At 39.7% G+C, this 21468-nt stretch overlaps 1 protein-coding gene across 3 annotated transcripts in view; it reads left to right on the top strand.

Moving 5' to 3' along the window:
- The window catches only part of PDGFD (platelet derived growth factor D), a 145745-nt gene that overhangs the window by 103976 nt on the left and 20301 nt on the right, over positions 1-21468 (top strand). For 2 of the 3 annotated variants that reach the window (XM_037378356.1, XM_037378357.1), the window contains exons 4-5: positions 11273-11332; positions 15985-16186. In XM_037378356.1, the coding sequence (XP_037234253.1) occupies positions 11273-11332; positions 15985-16186 (262 nt within the window). The remainder of the gene's footprint in view (positions 1-11272; positions 11333-15984; positions 16187-21468) is intronic. The other variant, XM_037378358.1, reaches the window with a different exon arrangement.

The following is a 21468-nucleotide window of genomic DNA, read 5'->3' as shown; positions in this document are numbered from 1 at the left end:
CCCAAAAGTTCTTAAGTGGAGGCTGGTCTTGTCTTTCATTTTCTCATCACAGCTTGACAGCGCCATGAGTGACAGAGTTAAGGGCATCTGTGAGCCCTGGCATTCAATGTTTGCAGAATGATGGGTAATTTTAAAAGAGAATCTTACATTTTAGAAAAAAAAAATATGAAAAGAACAGACAAACCCTTAAACTTTGGAAAATGGCCTAGAAAGAATGAGGTTAGTTTTTCAACTGCTGTAAGGCAGGGTTAAACAACTACCTTTAGGCCACAAAAAATAATCTCACAACAAGGTCTGGCCTATAAATTTGAAACAAAAAAAGTCTTGGAAGAACCTGGACACTATGAGGACAGGTAGTCTGACTGCTTTTTATGGGTTTTGTTGCGTGCTGAAGGGGCTACTGGTGATGGAAATGGGCTGCTGAAAACTTTACTTTCACTAGAAGTGGACAGAAATTGGGAATTATGTGTAGGTATGGCCACCTAAACTAAACAGAAAGCAATTTCTGTTCTTACAGATGAGGTGAAACTTTTGCACCTGACTGGAAACGAGATCCTTATTTCAAAATGTGCATTGTACTACATGTCCATATTAGCTCTGAGCTGCCTGTCCTCTAGGCAGGCATGATGAACGCAAGGTCTTACGTACTTACCTTATGCTCATGGTTAGTGAAGAGCCTGGATATATCAGTCATATTTTTATTCAGGCATTCCACCCCGTTTCTGCATATGCATGAGTTTGTACAGAAAAAATGGTATTACTAAGCTCTGAAGGGAAAAATAAAAAAAAAGAGCAGTCAGGGCAGATAATATAAGGCAGCAGAAAATAGGACACTGTGCTTCCTATATATGTAATTTGTCTCCATCAGAAATATGTGAAAGTAAACACTTTGCTCCCCCACCTTAGCAGCAACTTTGTGTGCTGGCATTGCTTGCTCAGTGCTGGTTCAGGTAAATTTTCCAGGTGTATTAAGAAACAGATTAAAAGCAGAGAAAACACGTGGAATACCAGCAGCTGAAATCTTGGGGGTTGCATGGCTGCTGGTCTTCTGGTGGTGCAGTGGCTGTCCAGGAGGGTTTGGAATCCTGAACAAAGGCGGACAGGGTGTCCAGGAGCACTGTATTAAAACCGGCAGGAAAAACTCAACAGACTACATTTGGAACGTGAAAAATGCTGTCTGGTGTTCAGGAAAGACTCAGAGTTTTTGAACCACAGAGCAAAGACTTTCTGTCAGAGGGTGCAAGAGCGCTCTCCTGGTGTTTTCTCCCCATAAGCCTGTGTTGTTGACGGAGGTGGACAGCATAAAAACCTGCCTGCTCAGACAGGTACTGCAAGGCCAGCATGGCATGGATTTGGTGCCACCTTGGTGTCTTCATAGATGCTGGATCAATTTTTATTGATACTGGCATCACACCCAAGTAGGTTGAAACTAAGTGACTGTGCCTTTTGTCTGGAGAACACCTCTCTTCAGTTTTCAGGGAAGCCACTTGCACCCACAGACACACATGCTCTTTTCTGAGCCCAACACTGGCCTGCATCTGTGGGAAGGTGGTGAAGACATGAAAATGTTCACACACCTGCACCAGTGAGGAGAAGCCCCACCTCTGCTTGTGGCCCCCTTGGAGGTGGTGATTTGTGGTGTGGTATCTCCTTGGCATGGGGAGAGAAACTTCCCCCACCCTGGGAGATCTCTGCAGGCATAAGTACCCTGCATGCTGTGCCACAATGTCACATTGCAGTTTAGTTGCATGTTTTTCTTCTTTGCTCAGCCCGGGCTCTCAGCACAAGTTCCTTTCTAAGTCCATGTGTGCCATCAAAGACTTTATAGCTTGTACCTTTTTCTCCATTTACATTCTTCTGAATGAAAACTTATTTTTCTTTCCTGCCTCTGCTTCTGACCGCTGGTAGTTCCAGCATATTTCTTTGTATTAAATGGTGTTTACAACTTCTTTTTTTTTTTTTTTTCCCAACTTTAAATTATTTTTTTTCAGCTTCAACTGCTGTGACATTTTCCAGGTCATTAGTATAAAAGTGAAATAAACTGTTCCTCTTGATTTTCATTACTTGAAAAATATTTAGCCTATTATAATTCTACAACCATCATTCTTGTATTTAGTCCGAATTTAAATAAAATATGTTCACACACTGTTCTGACCCAGTACACACGTTCATGGTCCTGAGATCATGGTCTCAGTTTGGTGTTTAGAATGATTTACCAGGCTGGCTTTTGGTAAGCCGATCCCAAAACTGATAACATGGTTTAGTCAGATTGTTTGCAAAAATGTGGCAAATGTAAGATGTTTTCTTTTTCTCTAGTCTTCATTCATAGTGTTCCTTATAATTGGTATTTTTCAGAATAATCATAGACTCATAGAGTCATTTAGGCTGGAAAAGACCTTTAAGGTCATTGAATACGTAAAAGAAATGAGAAGGGTGACTGTTTCTAAGGTACTTGTATTTAGCTTTAACAGCAGTGGCATTTTTTAGGAATAGATCAGAGCTGAAAGTCCAGTCTGAATGGGTTGTGGTTTTTTTTACTCAAGCTGTTTGATGAAACTCAAAAAAAATTCCCAATAAGCAGTATCCCATGCTGTATGCAATAAATCAGCTGCTTTTGATCCCATGAAAAATCTGGAAAAGCTAGAAGAAAGTGATTCTTCTATTCTTCGGAGATTATGTATTCTTGCTATTTTTGTTAATATTGTCATCATCTTAGAAAGTTTCTATAGCACTCCTTTTTTGTTGTCCTAGAAAATGCAATGCCTTCGAGTCAGAGCAGGAGGGTGAACAAATTGTTTTGCTTTGCATTATCTGTGAAACGTAACACATGCTCCTGCTGCATGCTTACTGCAGAATTAAATGGCATCCTCTGGGAGAGAGCTCAAAAACAAATGGATCCTTCACAAAAAATCAATAGGCTAGGATTGCTGCTAGGACAGCTAATGTCGCTTACCAGTACCTTTCTACATTGTGTCCTCAGCTTTGAAATTAAATTTGCTTAGCTCCATTAGAGTTTTTCATAATTATTACTATTATTATTCCTCCCAGGTTTCTCCCAAATCATATCTGAAAATGTGAGCATTCCTGTCAGAGCACTTAGCAGAACCTCCTAGTAGAACAATGGAAAACTTGGAATAATAAATGAAATTAGGCTGTATTTGTTAATGATTATTTTCCACTTATAGAGTGTGGTTAAATCTATAAAACACAGGTAGAAACCCAAGTGGAAAGAAGACAGAAAATTAACAGCGAGCTCCTGGGAAGTTTTACTTCATTAATATTTTTCCTTCTACCCCTAGTACTGGGGCCTCTCAGTACATTCCCATTTGGTATAAGTCACACCAAGAAGGAGGACCTGAAATAACCAGCTGTCACTGCCTTCTGTTAACTCTGAAGGACTTTTTGGCCCACCTGGACACTGCTGGGCAAGTGTCATGTCAGCTTTCTCTGTTTTGCTCAGGGCAGATTCACCTATTACCAGAGATGCTGCTTCCAAAAACCTGTCAGTCACCATGGCAGAAGTTCACCAAAGTCCTGTCAAAGGCACTGGACTGTGGCCTGGGAGCGAGATTTTTGCTGCTGGGGTAATTCCTCCCAAGCTCCTTTCTACCTGGCAGTTCCCCATCACCATTCTGATATGCAGCACTGCACTGACCAGGATCCTTCTTGATGTCCCCTCCCCATTGCCCTGGCAGAGCCAGCATGGGGCATCACAGGGGGACCAGCAAGCTCTGTGAAATGGGCTGGTACCATGGCCCAGGTGTGCTTAGACACTGAAACAAGGGGGACAAGGAGCCCAATTGCCTTCAGCACCCTCCACTGTCACTGCCAAGAGATGGACACTGCAGCCCATGAGACATGAAGAGTCACAGCTGAAAGCAAATCTCCATTTCTATACAATAATAATAAAAAGGGAGCAGGGGGCAGCTGCGGTCATAGCTTAATGCCCCTGGCTTACGTCCCTGGATAGCAATAAGATGAGCCAGCGCTCACATGGAAATGGCGAATGCAGTGACAGTCTGTAACCCCAATGGCAGGAGATCGGCTGGGGCAACTGCACGCTCATTAGTCTGACCTGGAAAGCTCACGGGGCATTTGTCAGCAGAGAAGGTGGTTAAAGATAGAGGAAACTAGAAAAAAACTCCATGGCTCTTTATCCAAGGAGCTTATGTGAGACTGGAGGATAGTCTGGAGAGGTAGGAAATGCTGTATAGCAAATCTAATTGGATTTCAGAGGAGCATCTCACCCAGTGCCATGCAGGAAACAATCACTTACACTGGAGAATATGGCAATTAATAAAAGAACCACAAGGCAGTCGAAGGGGTGACAGTGTGCTCTAATGCAAGAAGGAGTATTCAGCCAGGGAGAGCTTGTTAATGGGAGTTTCTAAAGGGTCAGTCTTATGATCAGTTTTATTTTCAGGATTTTTTAGGGACCAGAGCAGAACGTTTCAGGGTGGCATTTTAATGGCTTTTCCAGCACACACAGAGCTGAAGTGCATTGGGCATGAATGGTAAAATTGGATTATCGGAGATGAGAAGTGGGTGACCTTGAGCACCAGAATTGATTTGCAGTGAAATCCAACAGCCCAAAAAGAGCAAAGAGGTCACTTACGTAGAGATTAGTAACAAAAACATTTGCTGTTGAATGGCATCTCACTGGTTAGGAAAGAGGGGAGAAGAAAATTTCTGGGTGTACCTAGGCATAGGACCAACAAGGCTGTAGTTGCATCTTTTCTGGAATACTTTGTACAGTTTTGTTCCGCACAGTACAGAACAATCGCATCTTTTTTGGACTGTGTTCAGGGAACCGCTACAGGACAGTCGGGGGGAAAAGAGGACACTTCTTACTGAAGGCCAAGACAGCTTGGCTTGCTTAGCATAATAAAACGGATGCTGAGAGGAGATATAACATCTCCTCAGAAGTACTGCAGGAAGCAAACTCAGGAGAGGAAGAAAAGGACAAAGCTGGCAATTACATAAGTGCAATAAAGATAAATTTAGCTTGGAAACAGCCAACCAGTCTGAGGGTTTTGGAAGTAACGACTTGGAAGAGCCTTCCAAGTTTTGTGTCCCAGTGTTTAATCAGAGAAGTAAAATTTGCCATTCAGGTGAAAATGGCAAAGGAGGGATTGCAGAGTATTTGCAATGAATGCTAGTTTACTTGTATTTTATTTACCTTTGCTTAACTGTGATATGCACCAGAGTAGCTATTAGCAACTGAAATCCTTTGTACGTGGAGATATAAGTTCAGGCCTCTGTGATAAATAGAAAAATTAAAGGTAATGAACAATTTGCACAGCACGGCGTGAAGTTGTGCACCATCTTGTGGGTATATGCATTAGATGGGGTGCTCATGGGCAGTGTACTGTTAGGTGACATCTGATTTTTCAGAGGCATAGCTGTTGTCTCTTTTGAGCAAGTGTTCTCTGACCTTGTAGAGAGATCCTTTAAATGTCAGTCTTGGGCAATCTTATAATATGCACCCAGCAATGCCTAATTCCAGAAGTAGGTGAAGGATGAAGAGAAATATTGACCAAACACAGCTCATATTAAATATATTTTTCTGCTTCAGTTTTACTTCAGCTTTTCCTAAGTCGACATATCAAACTGCAGTTAACCTAAATCATTATTATAGCCTTAAACTTTTGAAATTTTAAGTATTTTGTGCTTCCCACTCAGTTATAGGTAGTAAATGTGTCAGAACAAATCAAGAGTGATTTTATATGTCATTTTGCACTACTGTTAACTTAGTCATAACTGATAAGGTTGTAGCTACTGATATGTAGTGGCAACTGGGCTTCAGAAATTCAATTAAAATCTTTTTTTAAAGGGCAAGCATCATACTGTCACATTTGGGATCAGACGCTTTGGTGGCTGTCTGGCCTTTTGTTACTGACTTTAAAATAGTGGTGTCATGGATGTCCTGCCTTTATGGGACTACACCAAAAATAGAGAAAAGAAAATTCAATATGATTAAAGTTATTTTTCCATTTCCTATCTGTTCCAGAAATAGTTGCCATCAGTGGTAAAATTTGCTTGTACTTCCAGTTTGAATATTACTACCTTCAGTTTACAGCCACCTGGTTTTATTAAATGCTAGATAAAAGAGCTCGTTGACATTGGTAATGGCCTTCTGCAGCTGACTACAGGTTATTATCTGGAGAGTCAAGGTTAAATGACCTCTAACCTTCTTGAAACACTGGCCTCCATTTAGTGTTTCATTGCAAGGCATGAATTCCAGATTACAAATAATCATTGTTGCATGCTTTCCAAATTCATCGTCTTTTATTTTAAAGCCTGGTCACCAGAACTGAAGAGATCAGTGGTTCGGCCATTACTGTAGGTAAGAAGAATGTAGCCACTGACTCCCTGGTGAGTAGCCTGCTGTACAAAAATAGGTATCTTACAGCATCCTTAGAAGTAGTAATAATTATCATTCTCTTATGAGAATGAAACCTAGCAATCTGATATATTAAAAGTATGTTAAAATGAAAAAGATCACTGTGCTTTTTTTCATCTTTAGGAATATAAATTGGAGTGTAACTAAAATGCTACATGAGAAATTACAGTTAATCAGTGGAAGTATACAAACCTGAGTACTCATTTATCACAGTATTTTTTTTAATGGAGCTGTGACTTTTCTTTTGCCTCTTACCTAATGCTGTTGCTGTTACACAGTGTGTTCTGAATTTGGGGTTTATTTGCTTGAAATACCTGTCATTTTGTATATAAAAGGCAATAGCTATAAATTCAATGATCAGAGACAATATTGGTGCTATTGCTTGTTGACAGGGAAAAAAGGAAAGACCTTATTTTGAGATTATTTTAGTTTTATTACTAGGTAGAAGTTTATCTGCTTATCAGCTACCTGTCTGCAAACAGATAAGCATGCAATAGATGCATGTTGACTGTTCTTCAAAAATAACTACCATTGAATTACCCTTTATTAATGTAAATATTAGGATGATGTCATCTCTTTTTCTTCAAGTTGTGATTTATCCTAGGTTTCCCTTAGAGATCTTCCACTGTCCTAGTCCCTAATTCTTACGTTCCAACGAGAGATCCTGACTTCTTTTTGTTTCTGTGCTGCACCTCTTTGGACATGCCTCATTTAACCTCTGATTTGGTTTTGCAGAATCTGCTTTGTGCCTCAGTAAATCCCTTAGCCCTGTTCTGCAAGTTTCTAGAAACGGCTTCATAGTTTACACTGTGGTCTCTAAATACCACAGATGAGGTGACTGCAGACAAAGCCCCACACATTCAGCTGTTCTGTGTTAATTTTTCCTTTTGTTTCTTTCTTTCTCATGTTACTTGCCGGAGGAACATGCCTGCATTTTTACCTTTCCCCACTCACTTAGTTTCTACTGGCATGACAAATTCCCAGTAGAGAAGGTTTCTCCTTCAGGAGACTTTATTAAACCGGTAGGTCCTAAATATCAGTCTAGGATGCTGTCTGGGCTCTTCTGAACCTGTGAACTTTTCCCACTTCCTCCCTGAAGCTGAAAGCATCACCTCAGCTTTTATTAGCCATAGTTTATAGTTGTTCTGGCAGCAAACAATCTTTTACCTAATCCAATCAACCCAGAGACCTGTGGATTAGGAGACAGTTTAGAGAGGAGTTTATAGAGGTATGGAGCTGTTTCTTTTCACTGGAGAGAGCTGGCAGTGGGTTGCGCCCATCCTGTGGCAGTCGTTGCCTATCCCAGGCATCATGCCTCATCAATGTCAAGCACCGAGGTGACAAAAGGCTGGCCTACAGTGGCAAAGTATGTAAAAAATTAAAGAGTCAGAGAAATGTTAGAAACTGCTTCTTGCTTTTAATTTGAAGACCAGGCAGTAATTCAGCATGGCCAAGAGGACTCGTGTTTTGCCATATTTGTGGTACAGCAAAGTGAGTCACGGACAACATGCTTCTCAAACTAGTGAGCTTCCCAGCCTCATCCCTGGTGGCTTCCTGATGCCTCCCTGTTCCTACTGACTCTGCCAAACCCTGTGGCTTGAGCCCAGCAGAGCCTGTGCTGCTGCAGGTCATTGTCCCTCAAGCTGCAAGCCATCTTCCTCAGCAACCAGTGCTATCGGGCTCTGCAGTCTCATGTACCCTTGACAGCAGTGATTTGCCTCCAGATCTCCACTTGTGAAAGCCCTAGGTGAAACAAAGAGTATTCCCTGTGACTCCTTTTCACTTGCTGGAGATCAGTGGCGGGACACAGGCTGTAGACAGAGTCAGTCTGTGAAGGAAATAGTAGCTTATCTTTGTCTGTAACAGAGCCAGGAACAATATGTCAATGTCCATACGTATTTAACTCAAAGGACTGACTCAGGATTTGTCTTGCTGAGGTGTAATTTTCGAAGTTGAGGTATGGAAGTCATTTTTTCTTCAATAAAAGTAACTGCTATCAGAAGGTGATTGGTTACCCTGTTGTTTTGCCTGTATTTTTGCAGCTTGTGGAACAGTTAATGCACTGCTTTGCTGAAGTCTCATGTAATGTTGTTATGTTACCATGACACATATACGAAAATAAAAGCACTGTTGTCAGGGTGACGTAGCCAAGTTATTACCACCCTGTTTTTCCAGTATTCAGTTAAAAAAGATGAAATTTTTCAAATGTTTTAACTAAAGGTTCTAATGTCATTTTAAGTAATGAAGAAAACAATAGGCAAGTGATCGTATGCAAATTCACATAAACAAGGTGGTATGAATTGGATAGATAGCATTTAAAATAGATTTGTCCTTCATGTTCTCCTAGGGACAATGGTGAGGAAGGAGTAGAGGATTTTGTAGTGATGAGAACCACTTCGATATTATTACTTGAAATAGCTGCAAGCAGAAGCCATAGATAATAATAATCTCCAAACTGTAGAGGTTGAAAGCTCCAAGAAGCCAAGAATGACTACAGCTGTCTTGAGTGATGGTGGAACAAAGCCATATAGTTGTGAATAGTTTATGCAGATGAAATATAATCACAGAGTCAAAATGTGTAGTCATCAGGTTTGAGATCCAAGAAGCAGGTGGTATGCATGTCTATCTCAGGGTTTTGGAGGGGTTTCCTGGCATCAACCATCTCAAAGAATCATCGACTAAAGAAACAGTTTTGGTATCTACAATTAGATAACACAAGGGGACCGTCACTTCAAACAAAAAAATTATTCCTTGTCTGTGGTCTTATCCAGACATTCAATGAGGCAGATTGTTCCTGTTTTAAAATAATGCCTCAAAACTCAATGGCACTTTTTTTCTGGAAGTGCTAAATGGAAGCTAATGACAGAGAGGAAATGATTTCCAAGTTTTGCAACTGGCAACCATTACCAGAGGATCCATGAGCCTTTAAAATCCATTTTTATGTACTTTAAACCATGGCTTGTCAAGAACTAGGCAACCAAATATGTAGAGAATGTGGCCAAGGTAGCCCATTGCTCCTGAATTATTTATGACCTGATCATAGCATTTGCAGATCTCTTTACTGTTTGCAAAAAAAAAAAAAAAAAAAGCATTAAAAATTTCACCACCAATAATGTTTTGCTTCTGCATTCCTAGAAGAAAATGACCAAATGACCACTTTAATTAGTAACATATTAATAGCCCTGCAGCTTCAGTAGTCACTTAGTGACCCTATAGCATGATGGGGTTTCTTACCTTTTACTAAAGTACTGAAGTACTAGTTTTGCTGCCTCAGATTTGAGAGAAGGGAACATTTTAAGGGACAAGAAACAGTAACAATATTGAATCAAAAATCTTTTGACTTCTGAGACATTTCAGTATTTTTCTATAGCAAATGAAAAACATTAAAATACTATGTATGTTGAGTGTGGATCTGAAAACAGCTGTGTTCCTTCTTGTCTGAAAGAGAATTTTATTGATGAATTAGCAGATTTTATGTCCAATTTTTCTCTTTTCTGTTCCTAAGAAATAATTGAATATAGGCACATGTGCGTAGTCCAATGCAGCACTGAGTCAAGAACACAGCAGCTGAGCACCTACCCTTCCATTTTCCTTTTCAGTTTCCAACTTAAAAGATGCATAGCAGATACTGAGTCAGTGTAAAATGGTGATCCCAGGCATTGATCCGTCTTCTTTAAATCCTTTCATTATAAATTCTGTTATTAGAAATGAACATCTTGGTATGCTTTCACTTCAGTCCACTTTCCTTACCTACCTATTTGTGCTGATCATTAGCTATTCACTGCATGTGTGTGTTTAATAACCGTTCTGTAATGCTTCCCTTTTTCCATTTTTCATGGTTTAATTATTCCAGCTGGAAATGAGTAAAACTGCCAAAAGTCTAAAGAAGTGGCTTCTTCATTATTTAAGTAATGATTGCTCATCACTGGTCAGACAAGTGGATTGGGACTCGGATGACCACATGTCAATATCTACAATTTTGGTATTTGTATCTAAGCTAGTCCTGCCAGGCTCCCTTTATAGACAATGCAGAGAAAAAAACCCCAACATTTTTAACATGCAGTGTCATCCCAAACTAAGCTTCTAAAATAGATCCGATGATTTGCACCCTAAAAATGCTAGTTTTAGTTGACTGTAAATGGAAACAAGGGTGACTACCTTAGATGTTTGCTTTTGAGGTGTCCAAAGGTAGATGAGATGAAACCCATCCCTGTGCTCAAAGTGATCATAAATGCCCAGAGGTTTTGTGTGATTACACTTCTAATCTGAATATACTGTGCCTGTTTTTTTGTTGAAAAGGGCATAGTGCCTGTCAGCGCTCAGCACAGATGAGCAAGTTCTGTTCAGCCCAAGCACCAAAAGCAGTATAGTTGTGTTAGGACTACATTTCAAATATATTAGATTACCCTACTTGTCACCTTAGCTAAGTATTACCAGGGTATTAGCATGTCCATATTCATTCCAGAATGTATCAGTTTGGGGAACAGCATTAATGCTCTGATGGTAGACATACAAAGGTGGTGTTTAATATATATGTTGGAAGATAAATGTAACAGCCTTGACCAGATTAGGTCCTGCTATGCAAAGCAGCATATATTTATCATATTACTACTAGTAGTACTCCTACTGATAATAATAATACCTATTCTTGCTGTAACAAGCTCACAAGGAACTACTTTATAGACAATGAAAAGTGAGGAGACTGAATGGAAGCAGCATTACTTAGGAATGACACATGGCAAGGGCCTTTTGCATTAAAGAGGGCTGGAAAAGGTGACAGATGTTGAGGGCTGAGACACTTTTTAGGTTCTGCAGTTAATTTAGGACATTGCCTTAATGGTGATTTTCCCTGTGGGTTTTTCCCCTTAGGATGATTTCCAGCATGCAGCCTCAGAAACCAACTGGGAGTCAGTCACAAGCTCTGTCTCAGTAAGTAATTTGTTACTATTTTGCCCATGGATGGATTGATAGGATGGCTTGAATCCAACTCACTAAGATGGCACCCACACAGAGGAGCCATGTATTCATCTTTGGCAGAGGATGCAATAAATGTTTATCCAACTCATACTGGAGTCAACCAGTATGTTTTTAAGAAAAGATTCAGAATAGGCCATCAGCTGTTGTAACCATATGAGACAGCCATTGGGAAGCATTTCTTGCTTTCAAACTCATCGTGCCAAAATGAAAAAACAAGATATAAACTCCTTAAAATATTCAATTGTAAAATGTCTTGGCCTAAATAGAAGACTACACTTAAAACAGGCTGGCAGGAAAATGGATCTAACTTTTCATTGTCAATACTGAGGGTTCTTAAGTGTTTTTAGTAAAATATTGTATCTGAAGTCTCCATATTCAGCACTGAAATGCAACTTGGGGGCGGGGGGAGGGGGGGGAAGAAAACAAGTAATCCAGTATAAAATTTTATTTATCTCTTCATTATGTTTGTGTCACAGCCAAAAATATGCCCCCTCTTTAATTTCCCAAGTAAAGTTAAATTCTGTGTAACAGCAATGTAGTATCAGACTTTGTATCATGGGCATTCCTCTTCTGTGTGCTCTGTTGGCTGGTCAGCACCATGTCACAGCTCTTGTAATCTCCTTTTAAAATACATGAGATGAGGATAAGTGCTTAAAGCAGACTTGAGACCAGTGTTTGGAGCATTCATCAAAGGGGGCTTAGTGGTAGCGCCTTTGTTACAGTAGCTTCCAGGACGTGCCAGTGGAGGAAGAGTAAATAAAATATGGGTAAATTCTCCTGACTATTGTCCAAGCCAGGCAGTGAGTAGAGAGAAAATTCTGTATTGCCAAAATTAGAAGAGGTTAAGCCAATTTCACTCATGTTTACCCTTGAGTTTGCAAATGACACTTGCCCTTCATGATATGATGCATTGATAGCCATGAACTAATTGTGCTGAAAGTTCTGAGTAGTAATGTCAGCAGGGCTCAGATCTGCTGGATGTGCCAAGCAGGAGATGCTAAAACACTGTTTTACTGAAAGACATAAACTCATTTTTCATTCTAATATGGGGTTGGAAAAAAACACCTATGTGATAGAATATTTTGTTATAACAACATGGTAGGCGGACGTTTGAAAATGTAAGCCTGGGGCTCCCTCATCAGGAAACTATGAAAATAAGATGAAGTATATGGTAAATGCCATGTTAGTTATTCTCCTTAACATCATAAAACACACGATATGCCAAACAATAATCCAGTATTCTTTTCATATTGGGAAAAAAAAAAAAAAAAGTGTATTTATCTTTCACATCTCTTTGTTTCAGAAAAGTTGTTGTTAATATGTTATGGGTAGGGAAGTTCAGTGCAAATATCATAGGTAGCAAGCTGATGCCCAAGGTCACATGGAAACTTACAGCTAAACCAGAAGCAGAACCCTGGTTTCACTAGTTTTCCCATGCCATGCCCAATGTAATAAAATATACCTTCTTCCACTGGGCACGCATTGCACCCACTAGCCCTTTCTTATCCTTAAGGAAAGTAAGTAGAGAGGTTGATTAATTTTTCCCAAAGACACCAAGGAAAACGCTGGAAGACATCCAAGTTCTTCAGGAGAGAAAGGTTCAGGAACTCTGCTGTGATCCTGAGGGACAGAAGAACAAACTCAGACCTGTCCATTGCTGACATGACACAGTATTCTGCTGATACTCAGCATGGCAGAACTAAGTTTTGCCTCTCAAACACACAGGCAACACAAAGACTCATTTTAGGATCTGGATACATTACAGCTCTCAGAATGAAAATTTGAGAGTGCGCAAATTCTTTCTTCCTTGTCTGAGGTCATATCACAGAGTTATATTTTGTTGGGGTTTGTTTTGGTTTTTTTTTTTTCTCAGAAAGCTAAAATTAGTACCTCTGCCTTTAAACCAACACAGCAAACCCAGAAAAAAAGGAAACAAACTGACTCCTTATTGGGTTAGCTTCCATTATTTGTAAAGTAATGTTATGACAAACAACTGTGATGTACATTGAACTGCCCGTCAACTTCACAATACAGGTTTAAAATAGAAAAGAATGAGGGAACAGAAATTAAGGGTAAGAGCACTGACAAAACCCGATAGCTTTGTGTCCCGTGAAATTAAAAACGCATCGAGTGCTTCTAAGAAATGTAGAAGAGGTACTTAATGTGGAAAATCTTTGGTCTTCATTACTTCTTGCTTTTCACTCTTCCTCTTGCCCTCTCTTTGGATGTGATCTCAGAAGCCAGATTATGACAGCACAAGCTCTTCTAAAGCTAGCGCCTCGTTCTTGGCAGGACAAAGGGGAGGCTGTTGGGTTGGCAGCTTTGAAGTTGCTTTTGGGCCTGTCACATGATGTCGCTGCCAGTAGGTTATCTGAGCTGTTGAAATAATTCCTCTTGAATTGGCTGTCACTGAGAAAAAGTTAAGCTTTATTCTGTGTGCGAATGAGGTTGCACAAATCTCTTGAGTAGGAGCTTTTATATGAAAAGAAATGGGGAATCCCTGCTGCCCTGCAAATTCACAGCCTGACCTGCAGATCTGTAATGAAATGCACAGTTGAGCACGTGAAAAAAACCTCTTGCATCCTCTAAGCCGCACACGTATGGCCTGATTTTTATGCTGCTGTTTCTTCAGCATCCTTGGACCATCTCCCTTACTTTTGAGAGGCAGTCAGGGACTGACGTTTCCCTGTTGGGCTGCAGTCACAGATGAGCCATGAGCAGCACTGAGCTCTCCTCAGTAGGCAAATAGCATATGGGTGCATTTTTCTTTTGTAACCTCAAAGACTGCATTAGCACACTGCGTGATGCCCGCCCACAGTGCAGTCTCTCCTGCAGCATTGTTGTAGATAACAACACTGTGTTCACTTTGCTGGTGTGAGCTTTTCAATTCCTAGGGCTCCTGTTTCTCTGATGGTCTCTATTCCAAGCCACTTAGAAGTCAGAAGAGGCGGTTTGATGTGTGCCTTTCCTTTTAGTGGGTCATGAATTTTTACAGCCATCTGCACTGTGTCTTATTTCGCACTGCATTGTAGAGGCATTGCAGTCACAAGTGGGCCCTCTGAAACTTCTTGTGCTGTTGGTGATAAGTAGTAAAGCACAGCTAGGCTTTCTTGACCTCGCTATTGGAATGTTTTCTATTTCTTTTTCTTGTTTTAAATGATTTGGATTCTCCATACTTTCAGCAAATATATGCAGTAAAATATCAAGGACTGTAACTTTTGTGATATAACTTACTGGTAAAGACAAATGTTTTATTTAAAAGACATGTATACTTCAAAACTATTTAGTAAGCACTGAAGGACACAATCCTGCAAACAAGTGAGTAACTTTACTCAAATTAGTTGACCTTTTCATTGCTACCCAACTGAGTGAAGTTAATCACAAAAATTAATAGTTTAATATATGCACTTACATGGGAGATGAGGCAAAAAAATTATTAGGGGAGCCATTAATTTTAAATGGCATATTTCTGCTACATTACTTCAGAGCTGGGTTTTCATGAGAGAATAGGGTTTCTAGGGGTTTTTCCACAGTGTTTTAATTTACAAGACCAAAATCCAAACAACTCTTGTGCTGTATTAAGCTTCTTGTTGGACAAAATCAGGTATTTTGATTGTAGTCCTTCAGAAAGTAACAAACCTGGTTTTCTTGCACATACTTTATACATACTGTTTGGCTTTGTCCTCAGACGAGAGAAAAAGTGATACAGGGTAGTGAATATTGTGATTTTAAATAATTATTATTAAAAATGTTTAACATCCTTTCCAGTAAAAATTAAATTGCTGCAATCTGTCAAAAGAAAGTTGTGCTGCAAGTTCAGTGGGAACCAAATATGCTCAGAGAATGGTACTTGGCTATTTTGGTGCAAAATAGTATTCCATTTGCTATTATGATATAATTGTGAGGATATCACTGTGTTGGTAATCCAAATATTCATTGTTACGTTGCTGAGTTTCAAATATCCCATGTTACGTCATTTGCTTAGTAACTTGTTATTTTTGATAAAAGGGTGGGAGAATTGGCATTCACTGGTGTTGGTATTCTTGGGAATAAAGAGCCATCTTTTCAAGTCTTTAAGCAAGCCAAATTTGTTGTCCAGCTTGACCAGGGAAAGAAAGACAGTCTGATGGACTTGTTGCCTTTGTCTTTCTCTGCTGTGGTTTCTGAACTGCCTATTACGGATTTGCCAACAGAGCTGGCAGAGCAGTGAAGGCACCACAGGCACCACCCCAGCACTACAAGGCACCTCCATTCTGTGGTCATGGCCATCACAGTGGTTTCAAAAGACATTTCCGTTACGTATTTGTAGATGTGCAAACCATCATCCCCTTTTAGGGGTGGGTGTGCATGTTGACAGTCCAGCAGTGGCAGTGCTTCCACTCCCTGTGTCTCCTCTGGGATTTCCTTAGGAATTCCTTGGTGTCTTCTTCTTGCAAAAAGAAAACACAGGTATAACAAAGCCTGGACCAGCTAAGGACTTCAAAAGATGGCCCAAGGCAACTGTTTCAGTCAATAATGAGCCAAGTTTCTCAGTAACTGCTTTCAATTGTTTTAAGTGGTGCTGTAATTTGTTCCAAGTACACTGAGATGTATGTCACTCTTAGGGGGTATCCTATCCCTCTCCATCAGTGACTGACCCTACGCTCACGGCAGAAGCACTGGATCAGACCATTGCTGCATTTGACACGGTGGAAGATCTGCTCAAACACTTTAACCCCGACTCCTGGCAAGAAGATCTTGAGAATTTGTACACAGACAGTGGCCACCATTATCGGGGCAGGAGCTACCATGACAGGAAGTCCAAAGGTAGGAAAAAACACTGTGTACATACTTTGGGGCAAGAGTAGGATATTTCTTCACTCCTCATAGGAATGTCCAGTGGTCAGCTATTAGATTCTGGTGCCCGTATTCCTGCTGGAGTCAGTGGGCAAAGTACCACCTATTAAAACCAGGGCTAAGTCATTTAATGCTTAATCATTTTCTGACTGAGTAGGATCTTGCCTGCAAAATCAGACTGAAAACTGCCCATCATTAAGATGAATTCACAAATAAAACATAGGCCCATGTGTAAAGGACAGATGGTTCTCAGCTTCACCCTCTTAAACATTGCTTTATGTGTAAAGCATGGGGCTCCTAATTACCTGCAATATCATCCTCCTTTAAATACCCTGCTTAGGGATTGTTCTCTGTTGAGTGAGGAATAATCACTTTTATCACATTGTGCTTAGGGAAGCATCTGGTGCAGACACCTGTATGTGCAGCTGATTTTTTTTAGGATGTGAACAACTCACAGTTTTTCATTATGTTGGCGGGAAACATTATTATGGTTTAACATCTTTGTCTGTAATTGAGCAAAGCACACATTTCTGGGTTGTGTTTTTTGTTTCCTTCTGTTAGTTCAAATCATCCACCAAATGGTAAAGCAAAGAGATGTTAAGCTAGCAGTATAAACTCATAATGATAAATGATAAAGAAACACTATTTAGAAGAGACAGTCATGCTCTGGGGTAACCATGCACTGAAGGGCCTGTTGAAATTGCCTTTATGTGTAAGTGCGGATTTAGGGGGTTCTGTCTGTTAGGGTTCTCCAGGATGATAGTTGCTGTAGTTTTCACAGAAGATCTGGAGTGAAATATTTTGAGTTCTCTTGTTAACAGTCTTCCTTTTCCAATTATATGTATTCATATGCATTCTTCTTTATAACTTTAAAATTATAATGCCCAAATCACAGTTCTGATTCTGTGCAGTCTAGCACTTATTTGCATCTCAAATCTCACCCCCCCTACGTTAAGCATGTGCTAAGCAGGGAGAGAAGATTGTAATTCTATGTCCGTAACCTACTTGCTATTAAATGATGAGGCTTTGACCTTAACAGGGATATATAGGCTGCACCTGTATGAGGGAAAACAGTGTCAAAGGGTGTTCCCAGGCCCTGAAATTCAGTCACCATATTGCTAAATTGTCCGTCTGGTCTCTGCTTAGTTTTCGCCTAGGCCAAGTGTCATTCTCCCAGGTCATTGCTGGGCGTGAACCAGGAGTTGCAGAGGCCAGCTGCCGTTGCGGGTGGGTAGTCTGCATGTGGCCACCTTGTCTTGTAGGGTGAGAGATAAATGGTAGGGATGTGGGCTGTCTCATGGCTGTTGACCTTTGTGCAATGTATTAGTAGATGCACAGCCATTTTGGCATATACTTTCCAAGAGATGTTGGCTGTCTCTGGTTTTGGGCTCAGCATTTCAAAGGAATCTGCGGTAAAGCCTCAGCACCCATTCACTGAAAACTGAACCCCTTTATGTTGTTCCCTTTTGGCATGTTAGAAATTTTAGAACAGCCCATGTTTTGTGAAAAACATCACCTAATTGCCACTGCTTCACATCTGAGATCAGTTTGATCTCATTTAGGGGTCTGTGAAACATGATCTGTGTGTCCCTTATTCCCAGGCTGGGTTTGGCATCAATAGACATGTATACAAAAGAAAGAAAGGGTCTGTTTTGATTTTAAGAGAAGCTGATTAGAAACTGGGATCCTATACTGGTTCTGCTCTCCAGATTCTCAGTTTGTATTTGGCCTAGTACCCTATATATTTAAATGACCACGTATATATAAAATTTGCTGCTCTGTTCATGCTGATCATGTAGGCTGTAGGTATCAGTCTGGTCTACCAGTGCTCAGAAAATTCCAATGTGCAAAGGTTTCTCCATTTAGTATAAAAGTAATTCAGCTTCTTGCATAACAAAACACTGTAAAAACCATAGAGTTCTCCAGTTATTATTTTAACACTTGATTTATTTTAATAGTTTTTTTTGTCGGTGGTGTTTTGATTACAGGGATAAGAAAAGTTTTATAGCAGTTATGTCTTTTGTCTTCAAACTAAAAGGCAAATTCCCTGACTGTTAGCAACACTCTGGACAGAAGTACCTTACCACAATCAAATCCTTAAAAAAATTCAGTTAAGAATTTTTATTTAGTTATAAACTTCAGACAAGATTAAAGGCTTGTTCTTGCATGATGTCAGGAGTAGGGAATAGCTTTAACAAGTCCTTAAATTAGAAATGCTTGGAAGCTTTTAAACAGAGACACTGTAGATCTCTGAGGAATGTTTATAGGCACTGGGATAACCTTGCAGCAAAAAGAGCAGTAGATTATATCATCATTTATTACAGATATCTATCTGTTTCTGCTTCCAGCTTGGGTTTTATTTTTTCTCCTTAGTTAGAACAGCCCTGAGGCAGATAAGAACAATTTGATGTAATCTCTGCCTATCTTTCACAGCATTTTCAGAACATGACATATAAATGGTATAAATGAATCAGTAATGATTTCACTCATATCCAACTCTCTGCTCATACCAAATTTTGCCACAAAATCGAGCTTAAGAGGCGGCATTGCTGAATACCAATTCTGACAACACTGATCTGTGATAAATTATATTTAAATGGTATGTTTTCTTGATTTTTCAATCAATAATCTACAAAGAATCAGGGTCAAGAAAACAGGAAGTACAGTATTTTAGCATAACTGAAATTCACAGAATCACAGAATAGATGAAATGGGAAGGCACATCAGCAGTTTATCTAGCTGATAGCAGTTTATCCAGCCCCCCTGCTCAAGGCAAGGTCACCAGTAGCAGATTGCTCAGGACCATGTCTAGTCAGGTTTCAAGTATCTCCAAGGATGGGGACTACATAGTCTCTCTGGACAACCTGTGTCTGACCACTTTCTGGAAAAAAAAAAAAAAAAAACAAAAAAACCCAACCCAAAATAAAGTTGACGCGTTTGGTTTTGTTGGGGGGGGAGGGGGCGGGGGTGTTATATTTAAATAAGTTATCCTATGTTACAATTTGAATCCAGTACTTCCTGTCTTTTCAAAGGCTTACTCTTTTCTTTACTCCCTCCCATCATGTGTTTGTACACATTGATATACACATACACAGATCAGTTCCTCCCTACATACCTCCTGCAAGAACCTTAAAGATGAAGAGTGTGCTGATTAAATCTATATGTATGATAACTCCATTCCATCTACAAAATCTGATCTCACACCTGTGCAACACTGATGCAACTCTGTTGAGTTAAATGCATTTCATTCTATTTCCACTATTGAACTGAGATATTGGTATCAAGTATGTCTCAGCAATAACCACATGAAGTTTGAAATTTAATTCTGCATATGTTCAGTGAGGTTTGCTGCTAACCACTGTAGTCAAAGTTAACTATGGAATCACAGTGAAACCCAGACTGGCAGAAATGGACAGAAAAGAAAGGGGAAGACACACATTCACACTTTCAAAATTCTTAAATGAGAGGCCTTGTATAAGCTATAAACTACAGTATACACGTCCTGTGTGAAATTATGACAAGTAGATGTTTCAAATAACCTTTGCAGCAGTTTTAAACATACTCAGAAAGGTTTACTAGCCATTGCTACATTTTAGAAACTCTGAAAGTATGAATATTCAGCCTTAAGCTCATCCTAGACTTAGGAAAAAAGCAGGTCATGCCAAATAAAGTGTACCCTTTAAAATAATTCCTTTTGCATTACTGTAATATGTTGTACCTGACCTCAGTGTCACAGTAATTTGGCTATTACAAATATAAAGCATCTCTAAAAGGATATCACTAGCTATTGGTTTATTTAATACTGAATTAAAGTATTTAATACTGAATTAAAGCAAGAATACAAGTAGATATAAAAAAGAAAACAGCCATACACTACAATTGTGTTAAACTTCCAAACAAATAGGTTTCGATTCTGTTAGAGCGTCGTAAGAAGCATTCAGATGTGTTTGAAGGAAATCTTTTCATCCTATAGTTTAAATTTTTGAAAGCATCAGTGTACCTGTTTGATAATATTAGAAGTGCTCAGAGATACTGTTGTAAACAGTTCCAACCATCAATTAAGCATTATTTAACTTTTCCCACATGATTGTTTGCATTTATCTGTTGTTGTTCACTCTGAAGTTTTACATGCCATTGAAGAAGGCTTTATAATTTCAGAAAGACCTCTGCTTGTGAAATGGCTTGTGTACAAATGGAGAAAGAAAGGAGAAAGAGAAAGTTCAGTTTCTCATCATAGAAGTAGATCCAGATGTTTATGGGATAGTACATAGAGAAAGGGGTCATTTTTAGAAGAATGTTTGTTTGGGGGGGGGCGGTTGGGGTTTGATTTGGTTTGGGGTCGCCCCCCTCCCCCCCAAATAAACCTAGGAAGCAGGAACACATGTAGATAGACACACTCTGGTAACTAACAAGACTACATATGCCTCTGAGCTCATTTTCATTTTTGGAAATAGTATGCAAGAAGCCTTTGGCTATCAGAGGAAATTAATCAGGTGGAACATTCTTGCAGTAACATCTGTCTGCAATGACAGCTTTACAAGTTAAATAAATAAACATTGCTGGCATAGCCACACTGCTCTCTAGAAGGGGAGTAGCAAGATGAGACCACAAGTCTTCATGGGCTGTTTCTGCTGTCCATTGCCAAACAGGTTCCCAATATCAGGCAGGTTTCTCCAAGTCCTTAACAATAGTTTTTAATTGTCACTACTTACAATGGTCTAGCGAGAAGTTAAAATTTTAACTCAGGAATGTAATTTCTCAGGGGGTTGCAAACAGTGGCCAATAAATTACTGCAAACATCCATGTACTCTTCCTTGAAAGATTCTGGGATGGCTGCCAGCAAGTTTCAGTGCATCAGCCAGGGAGTGCAGTCATCACAAATGCTGAATGCCCGCTCATTCACGGCAGATGTGAATATTCCAAGTAGATGGAAAACCTTCTCAATTAGCTGCTAATTTAAAGTATTCCCTACCTAAAAACCAGGAGATTTCTTCCATCCTTCTAAAGTTGAGAGCCACATTGTCTGTTGCATGCAAACTACAAACATTCATTCATTTCAGTCTAATTCAGATCTTCATCCCTACTCTTCCCCTTCTTGACAAATGAGATTTTCTCTCATGCTTTACATGACGTGACTGTCAGTCACTGCAGTGAAAGCTTTTCTTATTAAACCAGTTTTTAGAATGCTTGCGAAACTTGCAGCATATTGTTTATCACTGGAATAAGCTGTTCAATGTCATTGATTTCAATGA

Source organism: Falco rusticolus, chromosome 2, assembly GCF_015220075.1.
Source record: "Falco rusticolus isolate bFalRus1 chromosome 2, bFalRus1.pri, whole genome shotgun sequence".
NCBI classification, from domain to species: domain Eukaryota; kingdom Metazoa; phylum Chordata; class Aves; order Falconiformes; family Falconidae; genus Falco; species Falco rusticolus.
The sequence above is the reverse complement of the archived record's forward strand: the minus strand, read 5'-3'. Positions and strand labels throughout refer to the sequence as shown.